The 20,465-nt window shown below is 43.4% G+C and overlaps 1 protein-coding gene and 1 non-coding gene across 3 annotated transcripts in view; both read left to right on the top strand.

Moving 5' to 3' along the window:
• Window positions 1-20,465, top strand: part of kctd9a (potassium channel tetramerization domain containing 9a) — a 29,074-nt gene that overhangs the window by 4,650 nt on the left and 3,959 nt on the right. The window contains exons 1-11 of one of the 2 annotated variants that reach the window (XM_072682411.1): window positions 11,362-11,492; window positions 13,986-14,107; window positions 14,201-14,244; window positions 14,361-14,457; window positions 15,877-15,935; window positions 16,566-16,694; window positions 17,712-17,779; window positions 18,182-18,277; window positions 18,369-18,518; window positions 19,252-19,357; window positions 19,639-19,772. In XM_072682411.1, the coding sequence (XP_072538512.1) occupies window positions 11,445-11,492; window positions 13,986-14,107; window positions 14,201-14,244; window positions 14,361-14,457; window positions 15,877-15,935; window positions 16,566-16,694; window positions 17,712-17,779; window positions 18,182-18,277; window positions 18,369-18,518; window positions 19,252-19,357; window positions 19,639-19,772 (1,053 nt within the window). In that variant the 5' untranslated portion in view covers window positions 11,362-11,444. Of the gene's footprint in view, window positions 1-11,361; window positions 11,493-13,985; window positions 14,108-14,200; window positions 14,245-14,360; window positions 14,458-15,876; window positions 15,936-16,565; window positions 16,695-17,711; window positions 17,780-18,181; window positions 18,278-18,368; window positions 18,519-19,251; window positions 19,358-19,638; window positions 19,773-20,465 lie in introns of those variants that run through there. The other variant, XM_072682412.1, reaches the window with a different exon arrangement.
• Window positions 8,792-8,951, top strand: LOC140557848 (U1 spliceosomal RNA). The gene has a single exon (XR_011979843.1). It is a non-coding gene; the product is annotated as a U1 spliceosomal RNA (small nuclear RNA).

Below are 20,465 nucleotides of genomic sequence, written 5' to 3' on the forward strand. Positions count from 1 at the left end.
GATCCCAGTGAAAATGACAACCCTTCCGTTCCCTCAAACAAGGCATTAGATGCTTGTGACTTTCCGACTGTACAGGTACAGTTGCCTAGTAACGACCCAAATGAGGCACTTACACTCAGAACAGCGGGAGAACACTCTTCCCCCGCTAAATTCTCTGTGTTACACATTGAGAGCGGCTAAGCGCTTCCAACAGAGAGTCTCCACCACAGGCCCAGAGGGGCCATCCCCAAGGTGGCGACCACGGTAGGCACTTTAGCGACCTGTGGTCCAATGTCTCAGAGACTTTCAACACCCAAAGTTTGCTTGACTACACTTGAATAGGCTTGAAAAAAGCACTTGATCAGTCTAGGCATGTTTATGGCTTTCCTTTTTTAAGCTATTAGACTCAATGTACAACAATTAGCATCACTGTCACAAACTATTACACACTTTCCTCAAATCTTACTGAGCTACATCATCTTAAATAGACTTGCTTATGTGGTTTCTGGCACGGCATGGCACACTGGATTCAATTTTTTTTACTAGTTGCTACCCAGTTAAGGCCATGTGAGGCCTGTATGAGTGGCCCAACTAAGAACCAGAACGTTTTGTCCATGGGTTCCATGTTGGCCTCACATATGGATGCCCACCAGGGTCAGTGATGGGTTCAAGAGGGGTTAAACATGGGTTCCATCTGAGTTGTACACTAACCCTAACCCTAACCTAACCTAACCTAACCTAACCCTAACCCTAACCTAGATGGGACCCTTGTGGGATTAAGGTGGGCTGTAACAATGGGACCCATTTAGGAAGCCTAACCAGGTCCCAGTAACACATATAAACACACACACACACACACACACATATATATATATATATATATATATATATATATATATATATATATATAACACATATACAAACCCATGCAGAGTCCATGCTCACCTGGAACCCACCTAGGTCATGTTCCACTCAAACAAGCCCTGCATGAGCATGTTGACTTGGTATTATTATGAGCAGCCAACACCGACAGTGCAAAACTCCCTCAGAGCTGAAGGAATAAACCTTGGGAGGAACAAAGACTCACAAGGGAGACCCGACCCATCCTCCTCTGATCAGAACTAAAAGTTACTAAACCATCTATACTGTTGAACTGCTCTGATCAGAATCATAATATAATAATCATGATGTAGTATAACCTAATATAGTCATGGTAGTGATGGTCAGAGTAATGATAGTTAATAGTGGTGATATTATTAGTGGCAGATAGTTAAGAGTCCATTTAGGTTTGAACATGGTCATTAGGCAGGTAGCAGTGGTAGGAGGGTGTGCCGCCGGTCTGGCATGGTGGTGGTGGGGGCGGGGCCTGCTGGTTTTACTGGTAGGTGGCAGCTGGTCTGACACAGGTAGAGGGGATCTTTCAATCTTTCAGCAGGTCGGGCTGGGTGGCCATTTACTAGTTACATTATTACTAGTCATTGAATTCAATATTCAATACTAATCCAATATTAGTATGTAATCCTGTTTCCTCAAAGGGGACATACGATGAAATACAGACTTTTTCTATACTGTTGCTCAAACATCTGAGATGCCTACCAACCCACAAACTGTCACATAAGGCAGGCCGATGTGTTGTTTGTGGGCTGCACAGGTCAGAAAACGGGGAAACAGGGCATTTAAAACACAAAGTTTGCTTTAATACGCTTGAGAAATCGCAAACCTATCTCAAATCTTAGTTAAGGAACTTCTAATAGACTGGCTTATGAGATTTCTAACAATCAATAATATAGTGTCATCTATAAATGTAGAAAGAAACAAAACTGGATATTCATATTATGAAATACTGACTTTTTTCACATTTGTGAGTGACTACCAACCCATAGCCAATGAATAAGACAACCCAGACTGTTTCTTTTCTCAACAACAAACAGGGGATTCAACCCTCAAAGCTTGCTTGACTACACTTAAATTATGCTTGAAAGTCGATTTGCACAGTTTTCTCCTCACCCAAAATGCACTCAATCGGCACAACAATTGTTAAAGAACATCAGCATTGAGCAAACTGTGCACCTATACTGTCTCAAATCTTACAAATACACTTTCTTCTAAGGTTTCTGATACTGTATGACACTGTTATCTATAAACGTAGTACAGAGGACGTGTTGTATATTCAGAATTTGATATGGCTAATCCTGCTGCTCCCTTTAAGGGGACATATTATAACTTTTGCATATTTGTGTTTGGACATTTGGGTATCTGGAGGGGCTACCAACCCACAAACCATGAAATAACCCAGTCAGTTTTTATTTTTGTGTGCTGTCCAGGTCAGACAACGGGTCAAAACCCCTAAAGCTTGTTTGACTACACTCGAATACACTTGACAATTGTAATTTACGCAGTTTTCTCCTCACCCAAATTGCACCCAGGCAGCCAAGACATGTTTGCGGCTCTAGCTACTAGGCTAAAGACGCTAACAATTAGCTAACAATTAGCTAGCAATTAGCTTTGCGCAAACTGTATGCCACTTATCGAGTTAAGTAGCACTAAATAATAATTTATTCTGAAAAACTCAGACATTGTACATCCACAGCTTGCTTTACTACGCTTGACAAATCTTGAAAATCAAGAAACAGTGAAAATGAACTTGTTTGCGTCTTCAGTTTTGTGCTGGACAACAAGGCCAAATTAGCTAACAAGCAATGGAAGCTAACACACAACAATTAGCATTAGGAACTCAGTTTTTATGGAAGCTAGACGCTAGAAAAACAGGAATTTTGTCTCCAAAATGAGACAATATGATAAATCGTGTTTAATATGTGCAGAGACTGATCAACTAGCAAAGTTAGCAGTGATTACACTTCATTTCATTGATTTTAAAGTGTGCTGAATTTGCTAATTAGAAGGCATGTCTGGGTAGTTTTTATTAAGGTGGTGCTTTATTGAATAGTCTTTCATATTTAAAAGCATTAGCCCAACTTTCTGAGCTATTACGCTAACAACTAATGGAAGCAAGTATCTACCAATTAGCGTAATGTTGCATAATGCTAACTGTCCGACCATGTCCTACAGGTTTAGCCCATACAAAGCACCGGGCTGAATCCCTAGTTCTAGATTTGTGTCAGTTTACATGAGTTTTATCAGGTCAGTTGTGGTAAACTGATGCTGTGTGTGTGTGTGTGTGTGTGTGTGTGTGTGTGTGTGTGTGAGTGTGTGTGCTGCCCTTGGTGCACTGTTTCTCCAGCTGTGTGTGGAGCTTTCACATGGCATGAGGCCTGTTGTTGTTTGGTATGCTATGTGCTGCTTTGAAGAAATGTGAAATGTGGTCATGCTGGTTAGATAATGCAATATAGTGTGTGTGTGTGTGTGTGTGTGTGTGTGTGTGTGTGTTACTTATTTATTTAATAATTGATATCAAAGTCTATTCCAGTGAATTGGCTCCCTTATTTCACAGCAGGGTCTCTCTCTCACTCTCTGTAATGCTACAGAGTCCTCTCTCTCTCTCTCTCTCTCTCTCACTTTCTCTCTGTACTGCTCTTTCTGTCTGTCTTTCTGTCTCACTTTCTTTACCACCCCTTTCTTTCTCTTTTTGCTCCTATCTCTCTTTATCTACCCCTTCCCCTGTTTCTCTCTCTCTCTCTCTCTCTCTCTCTCGTTTCATTGTCTTTTTTTTCTGTCTGTCTTTGACCTATATTATTGTCCTCTTTTTGTCTCTCTGTCCTTTCTTTCTTTTAACCGCTTCTCTCTCTGTCGTCTTCTTTCTATCTTTCTCTTCCCGACCCCCCTCCTTCTCTCCCGTCTAGTCTCACAGAGACTAATTAAGAGTCGGAGAAACTCTTCACTTTTCGGGGTCGTGGTCAGACAACGCTGAGAAATTAGTGCTGTGAATGTACTCAAGCACTCAAATGAGACCACAGGTTTCACAGTGATAGCCTCTATCACATCAGCACTGTAACTTCCCACAGTAAGCGAAGAAAAGAATAGGACAATCAGGCCCCAGTTGGGCTACTATTGTGGGGCCCAGTTTGACTACCATTATGGACCCGACTTTGACTAGGGGGAGTCATTTTTCAACACTGAAGACAGGAACAAATGACTTGTGGCAACAAAGTGTGACCGTTCTCATCAGTCTAATCACTGAATCATACCCTAAATGTCCAAATATTTGGGCAGCTATTTTAAGTTGCACCCATTGCTGACACAGATGTGCAAATAAACACACACAGCTCAGCTAACGTTCATTTGGGATACCACTGTGGGCCCCAGTTGGGCTTCTATTGTGGGGCCCAGTTTGACTACCATTATGGGACCGAATTGGGCTACAGTTGTGTGTCCCATTTGGGGCCACCAGTTGGGCTTCCATTGTGGGCCCCAGTTGGGCTACCATTATAGGTCCCAGTTGGGCTTCTATTGTGAGCCCCAGTTGGGCTTCTATTGTGGGCCCCAGTTGGGCTACCATTTTGGGGAGCAGTTTGATTACCATTATGTGCCCGAATTGGGCTGCAGTCGTAGGCTCCAGTTGCGCTGCAGTTCTAGGCTCCAATTGGGCTGCAGTCGTAGGCCCCAGTTGGGCTGCAGTTCTAGGCTCCAGTTGGGCGGCAGTTGTAGGCCTCAGTTGGGCCACCTTTGAGGGGCACATAAGCAATAAAAAAGGAAAACAATAAGGGGTCCATATGGGCCCAGTTGATGATTGCCCTCACCTGTCCCATTAGTTGCCCACATGGCCTATATGGAGGTGATAAATCTTTGTGGGCCTAATTGACGACCAAGCTTTAACCCATTTTGAGCCCAGATGGACATGTTGGCTGGGCATCTGCTTTACAGTGGTGATTGTAATTGTGTTAAAAAGCCAATGATATAATTAACCTAGCAACCTAGTTGCCAGGCTAATCACTTCATTAGCTTAGTTTTTTTTTGTACACCAGGTCAAACAAAAGAAAAGAAACCTTTTCTTAAAAATGTGTGATTGTAATACACATTCATGGATGGTTGCTAGGCTAAACACTTCATTAGCTTTCTTTAGTTGGACACCAGTTTAGCACAGGCAGATGTGTGCGATTCATACCTTTCCTAAAAGACCCCCTTAACCACTGTTCAGTGTTTCTTTTTGGCATCTACATTTAGCCTACACTGTTGCCATGCTACACCGCCCCACTCGGGCAGATGACATGTTTTCATCAGGCCGTCAAGCAGGCCAGCCAAGAATAGTCAAGAATGTCCTTAACTGACAGTCGGTGGAACATGCATAGAGATGTCACACTGCGTAGGCGGCGCCGTTTTTGGGACCATGGTAATATTTTGTATGCGATGGCTACAGGAACCACAAAGGACTAGGTGGAGTAATTTTACAACACTGAAGACAGGAATAAACTACTTGTGGCCACAAAGTGGGGCTGCTCTAAAGCGCTAAATCATACACTAAATGTCCAAATATTTGTGGACACCTCTTTCTAATGAATGCACTCATTGCTGACACTGATGTGTAAATGTACACACACAGCCCAGCAAACATGGGGTAGCCCAACATTGGCCCCACATATGAATGCCCACCAGGGTCAGTGATGGGACCAGTAGGGATTAAACATGGGTCCCCCCTCTGGCTTGTACACTGCATACAGGGCCTAGATGGGACCCAGGTGAGATTAAGGTGGGCTGTAATGATAAGATCTATTTGGGAAGCCCAACTGAGTCCCAGTAAAAACACAAGTACGAACATACTCAGAGCCTAGAGCTTGTCCAGTCCCTGTAGAGAAGTATTGCCAATAGAATAGGACTCTCTGGAGCAGATAAAGATGAACCTCTTGGCACAATGCTGCCTAATGCCAGGTGTGGGCTGGAGGGGTATGAAGCCCCCCAGCATTAAGCTGTGGAGCAGTGGAAGAAGTGTATTCTCAGGAATGATGGCTGAAATTTGGGGATGAGATAGGGTGGTGATCATCCTCCAACATCCTGACCTCACAAATGTTCTCGTCGCTGAATGCAGTCAAATACTCACAGCAATGGTTTAAAATCTAGTAGCAGGATAATTTTTGATACGCTTGATTTCAGAAGAAAGAATGACTGAGCAGGTGTCCCAATACTTTTCTCTAGTTGAATTGTATCCAGGTATGGCACTTATTTGTCAGCCGTTAACTTGCTAGCTAGCTTATGCTACAAAACCCAACAGCCTGAAAACATTACTCAACATCTCACTTTAAAAAAGGAGGACCTTGGGTCTTGAGGAATCGGGTCTACATTATAAGAGCTTCCAATACTATTTGCAGACAAGGTTTCAGGTTCTTACAGAGAACACTCCCCAGAAGCCGTGTTAGCGGCCAGGCTAAACTGTGAGACGCGTACTCTTTTTTTAATTCTAAATGTTTGGGCAAGAAAAGGAGCTGAATTTACTGGAGGGGCTTGATGAGTTTATGAGATTCAGCCAGGGCCTTTTCAGAGCTTGGCTGAGAGACTGCATTTATGGGGAGGAGTGTATATGAGTGCCAGAAATTCATGGATACACCCTTATCTTGTCCGCTAATCACTTTAGGCCGTTTTGCAAAGCATTATGAAGAAGCTAATGTTCCAAGATCCAGTCCAGAAAACATGAGATCAGTTTTTAAGGTCAGGTCTTAACGCTATCATGTGTGTTTATAACAGTTGTAATACAATATCACTACTGACAGTTTTTTCAGCCCCCATTTTTCCGACTAGACTGAGCATGCGTTGGAGGGGGTGTGTGCTAGTCTGCCCTTACTGGTGTCAGGGGCATCATGCGTGATAAAGGGGGGGGATAACGGACGGGTTGGGTAATTGGCGGTCCAATTTGGTGGAGAAAATTGGGGGAAATCGCATCAGTCCTGACATTGAATTTTGGTCACCTGACATCACAACCTGCATTCAACCAGATCTATCGATGATGGTGGCCAGCTGGATATAGCTGGAAAAAGTGCGACCTAACATTAGCCTAGGATGCTAAGGTATATCCCTTGTCCACAAAACCAGCTGTAGGAGTTCATCTAACGCTGGCCGGGCTTTTCTGTATAACGAAAGACTTCCAAGGTCAATCGCAGGCTTTGCTCTGTACCAGACACCAAGCGTACATAGGCTGCCTTATCTCATTTATTCTTCAAGAAGATAATGCTCGGCCCACGTTCCCCAAACATGGAGACACGGACAATGGGAAAGTTCCCTGCGTCTCCCAGCCAAACAGTCAACAGCGGACACCGAGGCAGGCGATTATCTGCTGTGTGTGTTTGCCGAGTGCGTGAGCAGTTACAGACATGCAGTGACATTTTGAAAAACAGCACTTTTTTCTCCACTGAAGATAAGATTGTGCTCCCTATGTGAGAGTCACTCAGCTGTAAACAGGATATTGTCTCTCACTCCCTGATTGTTTAATGCTTTTCATTAACGCTGCTACGCGTGTTCTTTTACAGTTTGCCTAAAAAAAAAAAAAAAACACATAAGCGCAAACACACTTGTTTGACATTTAATTAGGTTATTAGTCGTGGCTTATCCGAGCCACGTTATTAGGCCACACCGGGAAAGTGGGAGTGGTTGAGTGTGCCCTTAATATGATTTGCTCTAATGACATATATCTCAGGATGTGCCATTTCCACATTGCAATTCTCAACATTTTCCACAAATCCACAACATGAGAGATTCAAGGTTCAACTTTCTAAAAAACAGAGTTTCCCACCTCAGGAATAAAAGCCTTATTCGTATTACTCTTTTTATTTAGATATGGGAGCCACATTCACTACAAAGCCAAGACTGGACCAGCCCCTCAAAAGTTGTACTTGATGGCAGTGGTTAAAAACCAATCAGTACCAAGAGCCCTTTGAGCGTCAAGTACGGCTCGGCTTGACCCGCCATCCTTTAAGATCCATGAAAGACGAGCGTCCAGGCTTTTTTTCTGTCCTGGCACTGAAGTGGTGGAACGAACATCCCCTGGCTGTCTTCAAACGACAACTGAATACTGAGTACTTGGGCAAAGTGCAGTATGATGACTATTATGGTCTCCATACTGACTTCTGTGTTTAGTAGTATATAAGCTTAGAGGTAGCTTTTGGATCCTTGTCTTTACAAACTAGCTAAGGGTATTTTCTGAGTGAACAGTGAAGCACTTTTGTAAGTCGCTCTGGAGAAGAAAATGTGACGGGGTGGTGTGTGACGGGGTGGTAAATCCCATCCTAAAATTGCTGTCAAAATCAATGCCAATCAATTTGAAAAATCATCAGTGTCAAATTGTATATTAATACATTAACTCTATCTAATATGCGTGACAGGGTAGTTAAGCTGAGCTTGACAGACCCTGTATAACATGAAAGAAAAATCAACAATGTAAAAACTATGTAATATAATGTCAGAACAGGCTTTTTTTTGTCCTGCACATATGGTGGATATTAAGGTATAGTCAGGTAATAGAAGACACAATAAAAGGCCAAAGGTCTTTTTAAAAAATAAATATGCATTGGTAACATTGGTATTTACCAATGTCCCCGATCCACACAGTCCATATATGGGAACTAAGCTGTTAAAAGCTCAGTTCTGAAGTCGTCCTGTGTTGAAAAAAATCGTCTATTTAGCCTACAGCAGGTCGGTCACACAGATTTGTTTTAGATTCATGTCAAAGTAGAAATACTGTGTGATATAATAGAGTGGTCCAGCACACTGCCACTATGACTGGAGGATCCCTGCCATCTGCAGCCGGAGCCTGAGGGAGCACAATTGGCCTTGCTCTGTCCGTGTTGGTAGATGCCTCTTTCTCTCTTCAGTGTGATGTTGGCCGACATGGGCTGGGTACCTGGCGTTTTCCTCCCAACGGCGGCAGTTCAAATCCTGGCAGGTGATACCAGGTTCACAAACGTGGTTCACCCAGGGCGAGACTCGAGCCATTGCACTTGGGTTGTGCTGACCCTTGCGAGTTCCCTACATGTGGGAATCTCGACTGCATAATTTTTGGTTCTGGGGGACTGCGTTCATGCTCTCCCCTGATATTTTAGGAGGCAGTGGTGGCTCAGTGGTTAGAGCACTGGGCTACTGATGACAGGGTTGTGGGTTGGATACCTGGGCTCGGCAAGTTACCACTGTTGGGCCCTGGGCTTAAGAGCAAGGCCCTTAACCCTCCCTGCCCCCCGGACCAAATTCCATCCAGAAACGTCGAACACAAATGGTGAATATGTTGTGTTGTTTTGTTTATACAGGACAATCAGAATCAGCCAATCAGAATAGAGCTCATTTACATGCAAAGTCACAATAATAAAAGCAGAGGTCATGCAAAATTATCTAAGACTCGTTTAAACCTGTGTGATCATGTGATCAGTATCTGGATTGTATCCTGATGAGATTTTAGCCACATGTTGGTTTATGCTTGGTCACAGAAATGTGACAGAATGACACAGAAATCCTACACAGATCCACACACAGTTGGGGTTTTCCTGCATCAGCATTAATAACAGCTTATATATATATATATAATGAGCGCCTTGGTTAGCCTGCATGTTTGTTAAAATGGCTCCTATGTCACGTAGGCTAATTTTGACAGATAAGCCTTATTGCTCTCAGGACAACTGTGGCCTACCTGTAAACTTCAGGATGATTTATAGAGGGTTTCAAATTACAGCCTGTGCCTGACTGGATGTGCCCAAAGTACACTAGCTAAATAAGCAAGGATGACACCTGAGGTTTACACCTGTACACCTGAGGATTACAAAAATATCTAGAAGTTGTGAGGCCACAGTCCATGAGCTGATGTGTATCCCTGTTCTGCCATCTAGTGGAGAAGAAAAAGGAGATTTTCCCAGAGGAATTACAGACGGTCAATTCCATTGACTGTCTTTTTACTGTGATACTGAGTAATATGAGGGCTAGTATCTCAATACCATTTTAGGTCTAAAACAATGAAGCTCAAAGGTGAGAGGTGAGCAACAGAAAAGCAGAACAAATGCTGTTACCAATAAAAAACCCAAAAAAGGAGTTAGGAAGTAAATGTACAATGGAGCTGAGTAATCCTTTCCTGTCTAGTATGAATAAGCATCTCTAGAATATGGAGCCTGGAGGTGTCAAAATAATAAAACTATATTTAGAGACAGTAACCGTTCCCTCGATTTAATACATTATCCCCTCAGATTATTTGTTACGGCAGTGTAATAAATGATGCCCACAATTTCATAAATCATTTCCTAAATTTAACAATCCATTCCTTAATGTAATAAATCATTCCCTGAATTTAATAAATCATTACCTTAATTGAATAAACCATTCCCTCAATATAATAAACATTCAATCAATTTAATAAACCATTCCCTCAATATAATAAACATTCAATCAATTTAATAAATCATTCCCTTAATTTAATAAATAATTCCCTCAATATAATAAAAATTCCATTAATATAATAAATCATTACCTTAATTTAATAAATCATTCCCTCAATATAATAAAAATTCCATTAATATAATAAATCATTACCTTAATTTAATAAATCATTCCCTCAATACAATACAAATTCCATTAATATAATAAATCATTACCTTAATTTAATAAATCATTCCCTCAATATAATAAATCATCCCTCAATATAATAAATCATTCCCATAATATAATAAATCATTCCCATAATATAATAAATCATCCCTCAATATAATAAATCATCCCTCAATATAATAACAATTCCATTAATATAATAAATCATTCCCTTAATGGAATAAATCGTTCCCTCAATATAATAAAAATCCCTTTAATATAATAAATTGTTCATTCAATTGCACAAATTATTCCCTCAATATAATAAAAATGACATTTATTTAATAAATCGTTCCCTTAATATAATAACAATTCCATTAATATAATAAATCATTCCCTTAATTTAATAAATCATTCCCTCAACATAATAAAAATCCCTTTAATATGATAAATTGTTCATTCAATTGCACAAATTATTCCCTTTATAAATTAAATAAATTCGTCCCCTTAGTTTAATAATCTATTATCTAAATATAATAAATAATTCCCTTACTTTAACTATTCATCCCTTGAATTGAATAAATCGTAATCATAAAAACAGCAAAGATGAATTAAACTAGGAGTAGAAAAGTATATAAATGATGAATCATGAGTAACTGTAGTTAAGCTCCTCTCTCTGCTTCGCCCAGCCAGCAGCCTTTGCTCCTCTGGTCCCCGAGGTCGCGCTGAGGTCATTCTTTCCCTCTGCAAATTCCTCCTGAGTGACGCTACGCCACAATTGTGTCTGATTGGCTGGTCCCGCATGCCGGCGTGTGTAATGCTGCGTCGTGATTGGTCCACTCACCAGGCTAGTAACAATAGCTGCACGCTGATTGGACGACGCCTGCGTGAGCTCGGCTCGGCTCCCCGAGTATAGCTGGTTTAGCTTGTTAATGACTGACTGTGGGATGAGTTTGGTGTAGGAATCGCTCGTTTTTTGTCCCTAAACGCAATACTGTACATAATCCCAGCTTAAGCAAAGAATGCGAAGGGTTACGCTTTTTGTCAACGGCTCCTCCAAAAATGGCAAGGTGAGGACTGGAGAGTTTGGGACAGCGATGTTGTGCGGCTTGAGAGGCGAACGTGGCAAATCCGGATCCGGCAAGTGGAAATCCACTCCGGGATTTTGTACTAACTGCCTAGGCGGCTCTGCTGCAGCTGTGCTGCAGCAGAGCCGCCTAGGCAGTTAGTACAAAATCCCGGAGTGGATTTCCACCTTCTGGACCGGATGGGTAAAAAGTTAGCTAGCATGCTGCCTGTGTCTGCTTAGATAGAGGCTGTGGCTCTTTCTGTGTTTACTGTCTGTGTAAATGGTGTTTATCGCGGCCCATATTGGTCTGTATCTAGTGTTTACTTGGTTTACACCGTCTTTTAATTTAAGCTATCAGACAATAGCCACGACGATCGCAGCTAATGTCTAATCAGGCCTGTTGGCTGGCAGGTCGTAACTTCGTGCTGAACTTTCAGAATGACTATATTTTATATGTAAATTAATTTTCAGGTTATTTATCAATCGTTTTAGAAATATGAGACATACTATCGATGATAGGAGAGTCCATAATTGCTTAAAACGGTTGATGTTAGCCACCGTTTAACCTAACTGGGAGGTGTGTTGCTGTGTGGTCTGTCTGTTTGGCTGTCTGTCTTTCTGTCTGTGTCTGTTGGCCTGTCTATCTGCTTGTCTGTCTGTTCTACTGCCTGTCTCTGTCTTTCGGTCTGTCTATCTATCTATTCATCTGTATCTGCCTCTCTGTTTATGTGTCTGTTTGCCTGTCTATCTATCGGTCTCTCTGTCTGTGTCTGTCTGTCTCTATCTGTCTCTCTGTCTGTTGGCCTGTCTGTCTGTCTCTATCTGTCTATCTGCTTGTCTGTTTGTTCTACTGTCTGTCTCTGTCTTTCTATCTGTCTTTCTGTCTGTCTGTCTGTCTGTCTATCTGTCTCTGTGTCTATTTATCTGTCTATCTGTCTGTTAGCCTGTCTGTCTATCTGCTTGTCTGTCTGTTCTTCTGTTTGTCTCTATCTGTCTATCTGCTTGTCTGTCTGTTCTACTGTCTGTCTCTGTCTTTCTATCTGTCTGTCTGTGTCTATTTATCTGTCTATCTGTCTGTTGGCCTGTCTGTCTATCTGCTTGTCTGTCTGTTCTGCTGTCTGTCTGTCTCTGTCTGTCTGTCTGTCTGTTTGTTTGTCTCTGTCTCCCTGTTTGTCTGTCTGTCTGTCTGTTCTGCTATCTGTCTCTGTCTTTCTATCTGTCTGTCTGTTGGCCTGTCTGTCTATCTGCTTGTCTGTCTATCTGCTTGTCTGTCTGTTCTGCTGTCTGTCTGTCTCTGTCTGTCTGTCTGTCTGTTTGTTTGTCTCTGTCTCCCTGTTTGTCTGTCTGTCTGTCTGTTCTACTGTCTGTCTGTCTCTGTCTCTGTCTGACAATCTGTCTTTCTGTGTCTATTTATTTATCTGTCTATCTAGTGGTCTGTCTGTTTGCCTATTTATCTATCTGTCGGTCTGTCTATCTGCTTGTCTCTCTGTCTTTCTGTCTGTCTGTCTCTATCTGTCTCCCTGTCTGTATGTATGTCTCTCTGTTTGTCCATGTATACATACATACACACACACACACACACACACACACATACATACATACACAATATATAATATTTGGCCCCACATACTGATGGGGACCAGTATGGGTTAAACATGGGGCCCATCCAGGTTGCACACTGCATGCTGGGCTTATATGGACCAATGTAAGATTAAGGTGTGTGTAACAATAGGCCCCATTTGGGAAGCCCAACTGGGTCCCGGTAAAAACGCATGTTCAAACCCACTCAGAGCCCATGCCCACCTGGAACCCACCTACCCCCATTCCACCCATGTGAGCCCCACATGAGCATGTTGGCTGGGTAAGCTTTAAAAGGCGCCATGTTTAATTAAGCACTTTACTGATGATGAGCATCCTAAAAAGTAGACTCATATTTGACCTTCTCAAACCTTCAACTGTCCTTCAGGTAGAAACGCACAGCGGACAATCTCTAAAGGCTGGATTTGCTGCAGGATTGGTTCAGACTCCTCTGGTTTTGTTCTCTGGGAACGAAAGAGAAGTTAGCTAGCACTGCCTTATTGTGGTGGGACCGTGTCTCACTTCCTCTAGTGTTTATCCCTTTGAGGTCTACTTGGTACATTTGGGTAAGGTCACTTATAGCTCAGTGGTTAAGCATTAGACTGCAGATCAGGAAATGCCCTATCAAAGGGTTCAGTTGCCTGACTGAGCAAGCACACCCTGTGGTCCTTAAACCCCCAGCACTGTGCTTCGCCTACCTGTGTTACATGGCTCTGCATAAGAACCCAGCCAAAGCTCATGAATGTTAATGGAAACAAACACTCCCTGTAAACTGAACGTGACCTCTACATCTCAGGATTTTAAAATGTGCTGTTAGGAGCTAGGTTACTACAGCTAGCTATACCTCAGCAAAGTTCAGTTAACATCAGCTCGCCTGTTTACATCATCCTGACCCCTCCTCTCTTTCCTCCTGCAGGTCGTAGCTGTATATGGCACTCTGTCGGATCTCTTATCCGTCGCCAGCAATAAACTGGGAATCAGGGCTAGTAATCTGTACAACGGCAAGGGAGGACTCATTGATGATATCGCCCTCATTAGGTAAGGTCACGTACGGACGGAGGTTCCTGGTAGTGTTACCTATTGTTTGTCTTTGCTCAACAAAGATGAGTCATTTGTGACTCTGTTTTACAGAGATGATGATGTGTTGTATGTGTCAGAGGGAGACGCCTTTGTCGGTAAGTTTGGCAGTTCCTCATTTACCTGAAACCACAATGTGGGATCCGCTGAAAGTGTCCTCAGAGCACCTTTATTGAACAGAGAATGTGTGTGTGTGTGTGTGTGTAAATTTCAGATCCCCAGAGTGAGGGAAAGGCAGCAGATGACCCCTCAGGCTCCCACACAGATTGGCTGACTTTGAATATTGGTGGGCGGCTCTTTACGACCACACGGCAAGTAGAGTCCTTTAATGCTGGGTGATGTTTGATTAATGTCAGGGGTGTTTTCTCAGACAAGGATCAATGCCTAGTCCTGGACTACACTGCATGTCTTATGGAAATTTCCCACTGGAAGGGGAATATTGTCCATGATTGGGCTTTAATCCCTGTCTGAGAAAAAGACCCTCGGGGCAGGTTTCCCAGACAGGGATTAAGCCCAGTCCTGGACTACCTTGTTGCTTCGGTGGGGAACATTCATTCAGCATGCTGTGGAGTCCAGGACTAGGCTAAAACCCTGTCTGAGAAGCAAACTCTTGATGTTTTTGACCAGATTTTTGGTTTGTTTTAGTTATACGATACATGGACAAAAGTATTGGGACACCTGCTCATTCATTGTTTCTTCCAAAATTCAGTGTTTATTAAGCACTAACAGTAAAGCATATTGTTATCACAATAACACAGTTTATCACCATATGATAAAATATCATCATATTGCCCAGCTCTACTTCCTACAAGATTTTGATTGCGTTGCATTCAGCAACAAGAGCATTAATGAGGTCAGGGTGTTTGATGACCACCGTCCACCTCATCCCCAACTCATTCCAAAAGTATTGGATGGAGCACCATCTGTCTATCTATGTGTATAAACATACATGCATACATACGTACACAATATATAATATTTGGCCCCACATATGAATGCCCACCAGGGACACTGATGGGGACCAGTATGGGTTAAACATGGGGCCCATCCAGGTTGCACACTGCATACTGGGCCTAGATGGACCCATGTGAGATTAAGGTGTGTGTTACAATATTTGGGAATTTGGGAAGCCCAACTGGGACCCTGTAAAACACATGTACAACTCCTCCCAAAAGTATTGGATGGAGCACCGACCCTCATTCCAGAGAACACACACAGTTCTTCCACTGCTCCACAGCCTCCTCAATGCTGGGGGGGTTTACACCCCTCTAGCCCACACCTGGCTTTAGGCAGCATGGTGCTGATAGGCTGCTCTAGAGAGTGCTGTTCTATTGACAGCATCTCTCTATAGTGACTAGACAAGCTGTCTGAGTGCATTTGCACATCTGTGTCAGTAAAGCTTTACATTTTGTATAGTTGGATGATGCAGAGCTGACTGTGTGTGTCTTTGTGAATGGGTGATGACTTAATTGCAGACTGAAACCCAGACCATCTATAATACACTGCTTTTCATTAGCTAAATCAGTGGTCAAGCCCAACTGTCTGTTTTAGGGTATTAGATGGATAGCTTATGTCCCAGATGATGATGATGATGATGATGATGATTCTTTTTGCAATATCGTGTTCCTCCAGTTCTGGTTGTTACTGGGAATACACACTCTTTTTGACAGCTTGTATAAATGTTGTAACTGTATTGCTAATATTCTCCATCGTTATCTTTCTCCCGTTAGGAGCACTCTTGTGAGTAAGGAGCCTGACAGCATGCTGGCTCATATGTTCAGAGAGAAGGGTAAGTCTCTTACAATCCAAGATGGCGGATATGTCCACTGTGTTTTCTAGGAGAAATGATACACATCTGAAACTTTAAATTCTGCTCTCCTGTTCTGGCTAGCCCCCACCTCACTAGAGGGTGTGCACTGATGCCACGTTCCCGCTGGAACACGCTCTCTTTAGTCAGACTGAGCGGCAAAGCCTTCTGCTGCAGCGTTTATTAGGGAATGTTAAAGGCAGCTGGACTTGACTCAGTCTATCCTAATTGCCAAAGAACCAATGGTCCATGGGCATTGATGTACAGCCATCACTGATTGATTGTCCAGCTAACTGATGCTCCAATCAGTCACGTTTAAGGGATAAAGCCTCGTGTCTGCAGTAATCCCACATGGCCCAGACCACCTTCCTGGACCTCTCTCTCTTTCTCTCCTCACTCTTCCACAGTCCCAGTCCCATCGTTTGGGTGGGTTTTTAGAGTAGGCTATACAAAAAATAATAATAATAATAATTAAAACTACATTTGCCTGTTTTGGGTAGGGTTTTTTTGGCCTTTTGCCTGAATTATTAAATGATTCCGTTTTCCGTTTTTAATTAATTCATCAGATGTGGTGAGAATATGTTGTCTCACTGCTCTCATGCCCTGTTGCAGATGTGTGGGGCAACAAGCAAGATGAGCGAGGGGCTTACCTCATTGACCGCAGTCCAGAGTACTTTGAGCCTATTCTGAACTACCTGCGGCATGGTCAGCTCATCGTCAATGAAGGAATCAACTTACTGGGTGAGTGTGCCTCCATTTCTCGGTTTCTTGTACTCTGGTTGCAGTGTAGTTGCAAAATAGACCAAATTGCAGTGGGAAATGGCCTACACTGCGACAAAGGGTCAAGCTCTTGGTCAAGCTCTTTATTGGGTTCCCACCTCTCCAGCTTGCTAAGCTGCTGCTGTCCAACTGTCGGGCCCCCGCAGTCAAAACATCACTGAGTCTAGGAAAATGGGAGTGACGTACATGTATTGATTCATGTCTGAATAATCCAAGGGCAGTATATAGAAGAGCAGCAACCTCTAGATTATCGTGAATCAACAGGCCTAATTTGGCATTAGTAATATATGCTATATGTAATGTACGCCCCCTAACACTTGCAAGGCTCCCGACACCAGGAGAGTAAGGACTTAACACAGGTCTCCTCCGATACATGCGAGTCCATCCATCTCCTCTTTTCTAACTGCTGCCGATGCAGCCGACACACTCAGAAGAAAGACGCCAACATCGCTTTCAATGCGATTTAGGGAGAGAGCACCATCTACTCACCCGGAGAAAGCACGGCCAATGCGACATGGCTCAGGATTCGAACTCGTGATCCCCGGGCCCTAGTGGGAGCACATTAGACGGCTGAGCCCCTCTGAGCTCATGTTAGTGTTTTACAGAGTAAAAAAACACTTGGTGCCCAGATACAGAGACGCTTGCTCAGTACCTCATGTCCAAAGTTTACATTCATGGTTACATATATCAGGTTGTAAAGGGCATGTTACTGTGAGAGTGAGGTTTAGCTGTTTCTACCATTCTTTCCTTGTGTCCATGGGTTCTAATTTCTTTTGAGAGGTAATTAATGGGACTCATTGAAGCTGAAAATGCAGCTTTTTTTTAGTTTTTATGTCACAATTTGGTATTTTGCAAAAGTAAAACATGAGCAATAGTATGTTTCGCAGGTGTTCTCTTAGACAAAATTGGCTGCTTTTTTGGAGGGGGGGGTGTAAAGTAGTGCTCATGTTTTAGTCTTCATTTCTGTTTGTTTTCCAGGGGTACTGGAAGAAGCTCGGTTCTTTGGAATCGAGCAGCTTGCTGAACAGCTGGAAGTTGCAATTAAGGTATAACCTGCTCATATGATGGATTAAAAAATCTCTGTGACCTCATTTCCCCCAAGTCTCTTAAGTATCAGGACTGTATCTGGATAAAGCCAAGCCACATAAAAGTGCAAGTGTAAACTCACCCAATACGAATTTTAAACCAGATACAAATCCGATCCCTCAAACCACTTCAGGAGGTGGCCTGAGAACACTTGAGCCACATGTTACAGCAGTGTAAACACAGCCATCTCTCCAAGACGAATTCCACCACCAAAACCCCTCCCAGCATAATAGCAATGGCGAAAATCTGATCAGGAATCCGATTGATCCAGATCCAGATACCAGTCACATGACATGACCCAGGTGTAAACACAGTCCGTGGTCCCGTTTACGGGTGTCTGATTTGAGTTCACCTCTCTGCAGAACTCTCACCCTCCTGAGGATCACTCTCCCATCTCCCGAAAAGAGTTTGTACGGTTTCTGCTTGCCACGCCCACCAAGTCAGAGCTGCGCTGTCAGGTACGTTAAGTCACTCGTGGATGTGCTGTATATGACAGTTTGGGAAGGAAAGCTGTGATTTTATTGCCTGTTCTCTCTCTGTCATTGTCAGGGTCTGAATTTCAGTGGGGCGGACCTTTCTCGACTGGACCTGCGCTACATCAATTTCAAGATGGCTAACCTGAGCCGCTGTAATCTCACTTACGCAAACCTGTGCTGCTCGAACCTGGAGAGGGCGGACCTTTCTGGGGCAAACTTGGATGTGAGTGATTTCTCTGTACCTTAACCAAAGCTAACTCTGGGTGCAGGGGCATGCCAAAAGTAACAGGGTTAATGTTAAAGCTCCATTAGATTCAAATCCTAGAGGCCACAGTTCAGTAGATGGCAGTGTTTTCCCTCTTCTTACACTATAAATTCGACTCCTGAAGGTCTTTGTAGTAAATTGGGCTGAGTTTCCCAAAAGCTTCTGAATGTAAAGATCATCTTAACTGGTAGAGAGTGTGTTCAGTGTAATGCTTGCTTGACCAGCTAAGAATTTTTGTCAGGGCACTTTTTCGAGTGGCTCGGCGGTCTAATGCGCTACCACTATATCCCGAGCCATACCGCTTTGCCATCAGAAAGAGGGTAGATGGTGCTCTCTCCCCTTATCACTCTCAAGGTATGTTGGCTGGCACAACATGTGCTCGCTTTCCTCAGAGCATATCGGCAGCGGTTCACAAAGAGGCGGTGGCTGGGTTTGCATCGGGGCATTTTGTATCGGAGACCTTACCCCACTAGTGTCGGGAGCCTTGCTAGTGCTAGAGGGACCAACGAACGGGGGGTTAGCATTGGATCTTTGTTTAATCCAATGCATTTAAACAGTAGCAGTAAGTACAATGCAAAATTCTGCCATGCTGTGGCCCTCCATGAGTGACCTCCCTTGCTCTCGAGAAGTAGTTCCAGTTTCTCTGTCTAATCTCGAAGTCCTAACTCTTGAAGCTGTGGTTTTGTTGCAGGGTGCTAACCTGCAGGGTGTTAAGATGCTGTGCTCCAATGCTGAGGGTGCCTCGCTGAAGGGCTGCAACTTCGAGGACCCTTCTGGACTCAAAGCCAACCTGGAAGGTACAGACATTTCTGCTTGCCTTAAAAGGAAGTTCGGGACCAGGCTGGTTTGTTGAGGGAAGGCCCAGAAAATGGTTCTGGTTCTTGATAAACATGTCAACATTGTACAAGGGACCGAAAGGTGTGCAACATGTGCTGTGTGTCTTGGTTTGACGGCACAGCTACAGCACAGCTACAGCACAGCTACAGCACAGCTACAGCACAGCACAGCTACAGCACAGCTCAATACATAAAGACGTGATATGTTAAGTGTGTTGTGTGTGTGTGTGTGTGTGTGGTAGGTGCCAATCTGAAGGGGGTGGACATGGAGGGCAGTCAGATGACTGGTATAAACCTGCGTGTGGCTACGCTGAAGAATGCCAAGCTGAAGAACTGCAACCTGCGAGGGGCTACGCTAGCAGGCACTGATCTAGAGGTGGAATGACTTTTATCATATAAACGTTTAGTAATGGTGGACGATATGGCAATAATACAGTAGACAGACACTAAATATTTCATAGAACATGAAATAGTCATTTTTCACATCAGGTAAATGGCTTGGCCATTCTGACTGAGTGGCCAAACATTCTGATTTATCAGGGAAAACGATCAAACCGGGAGCGAAGCGATCATGAAGAGGCTATTTGCTCAAGTTAAAGGCAGCTGGACTCGACAGCAATCCATCCAAATTGCTGTGCATGGATCTCGATGTGTAGCCAGGAACGTCCAGCTAACTGAGGCTCAGGTCACACCCGTTCAGAGGGTAAAGCCTCATATGAGAGCGCAGAGCTGAGTGAAGGGTCCCTAACAGTGTTTTCCACTGATTTCAGGCTGACTTAGTAGACTGACTCATCTAGGTGTGCTAGCTTTCTCGCTTACCTGAACTTAGCATGTTGCTAAATCTGCAACTACAGGTTTTATTTTATTTTATTTGTTTCTCATCTCTTTGTAAAAGGAGAGCGCTGAATTCCTGCTGAATCATTTGTACAGTCAGTGGCACAACAGCTCTTTCCTGCTTTTGTGTTTTAGCAGCATTCCCCCTGAACACTAATGCTGCCACAGTCAGTATTTTTGCCAATCGGTGGGTGTGGTGTCTGTGACACCCGCCACCTGTGACGTCAGGTGCATA

This window comes from Salminus brasiliensis, chromosome 6, assembly GCF_030463535.1.
Source record: "Salminus brasiliensis chromosome 6, fSalBra1.hap2, whole genome shotgun sequence".
In the NCBI taxonomy this organism is placed as follows: Eukaryota; Metazoa; Chordata; class Actinopteri; order Characiformes; family Bryconidae; genus Salminus; species Salminus brasiliensis.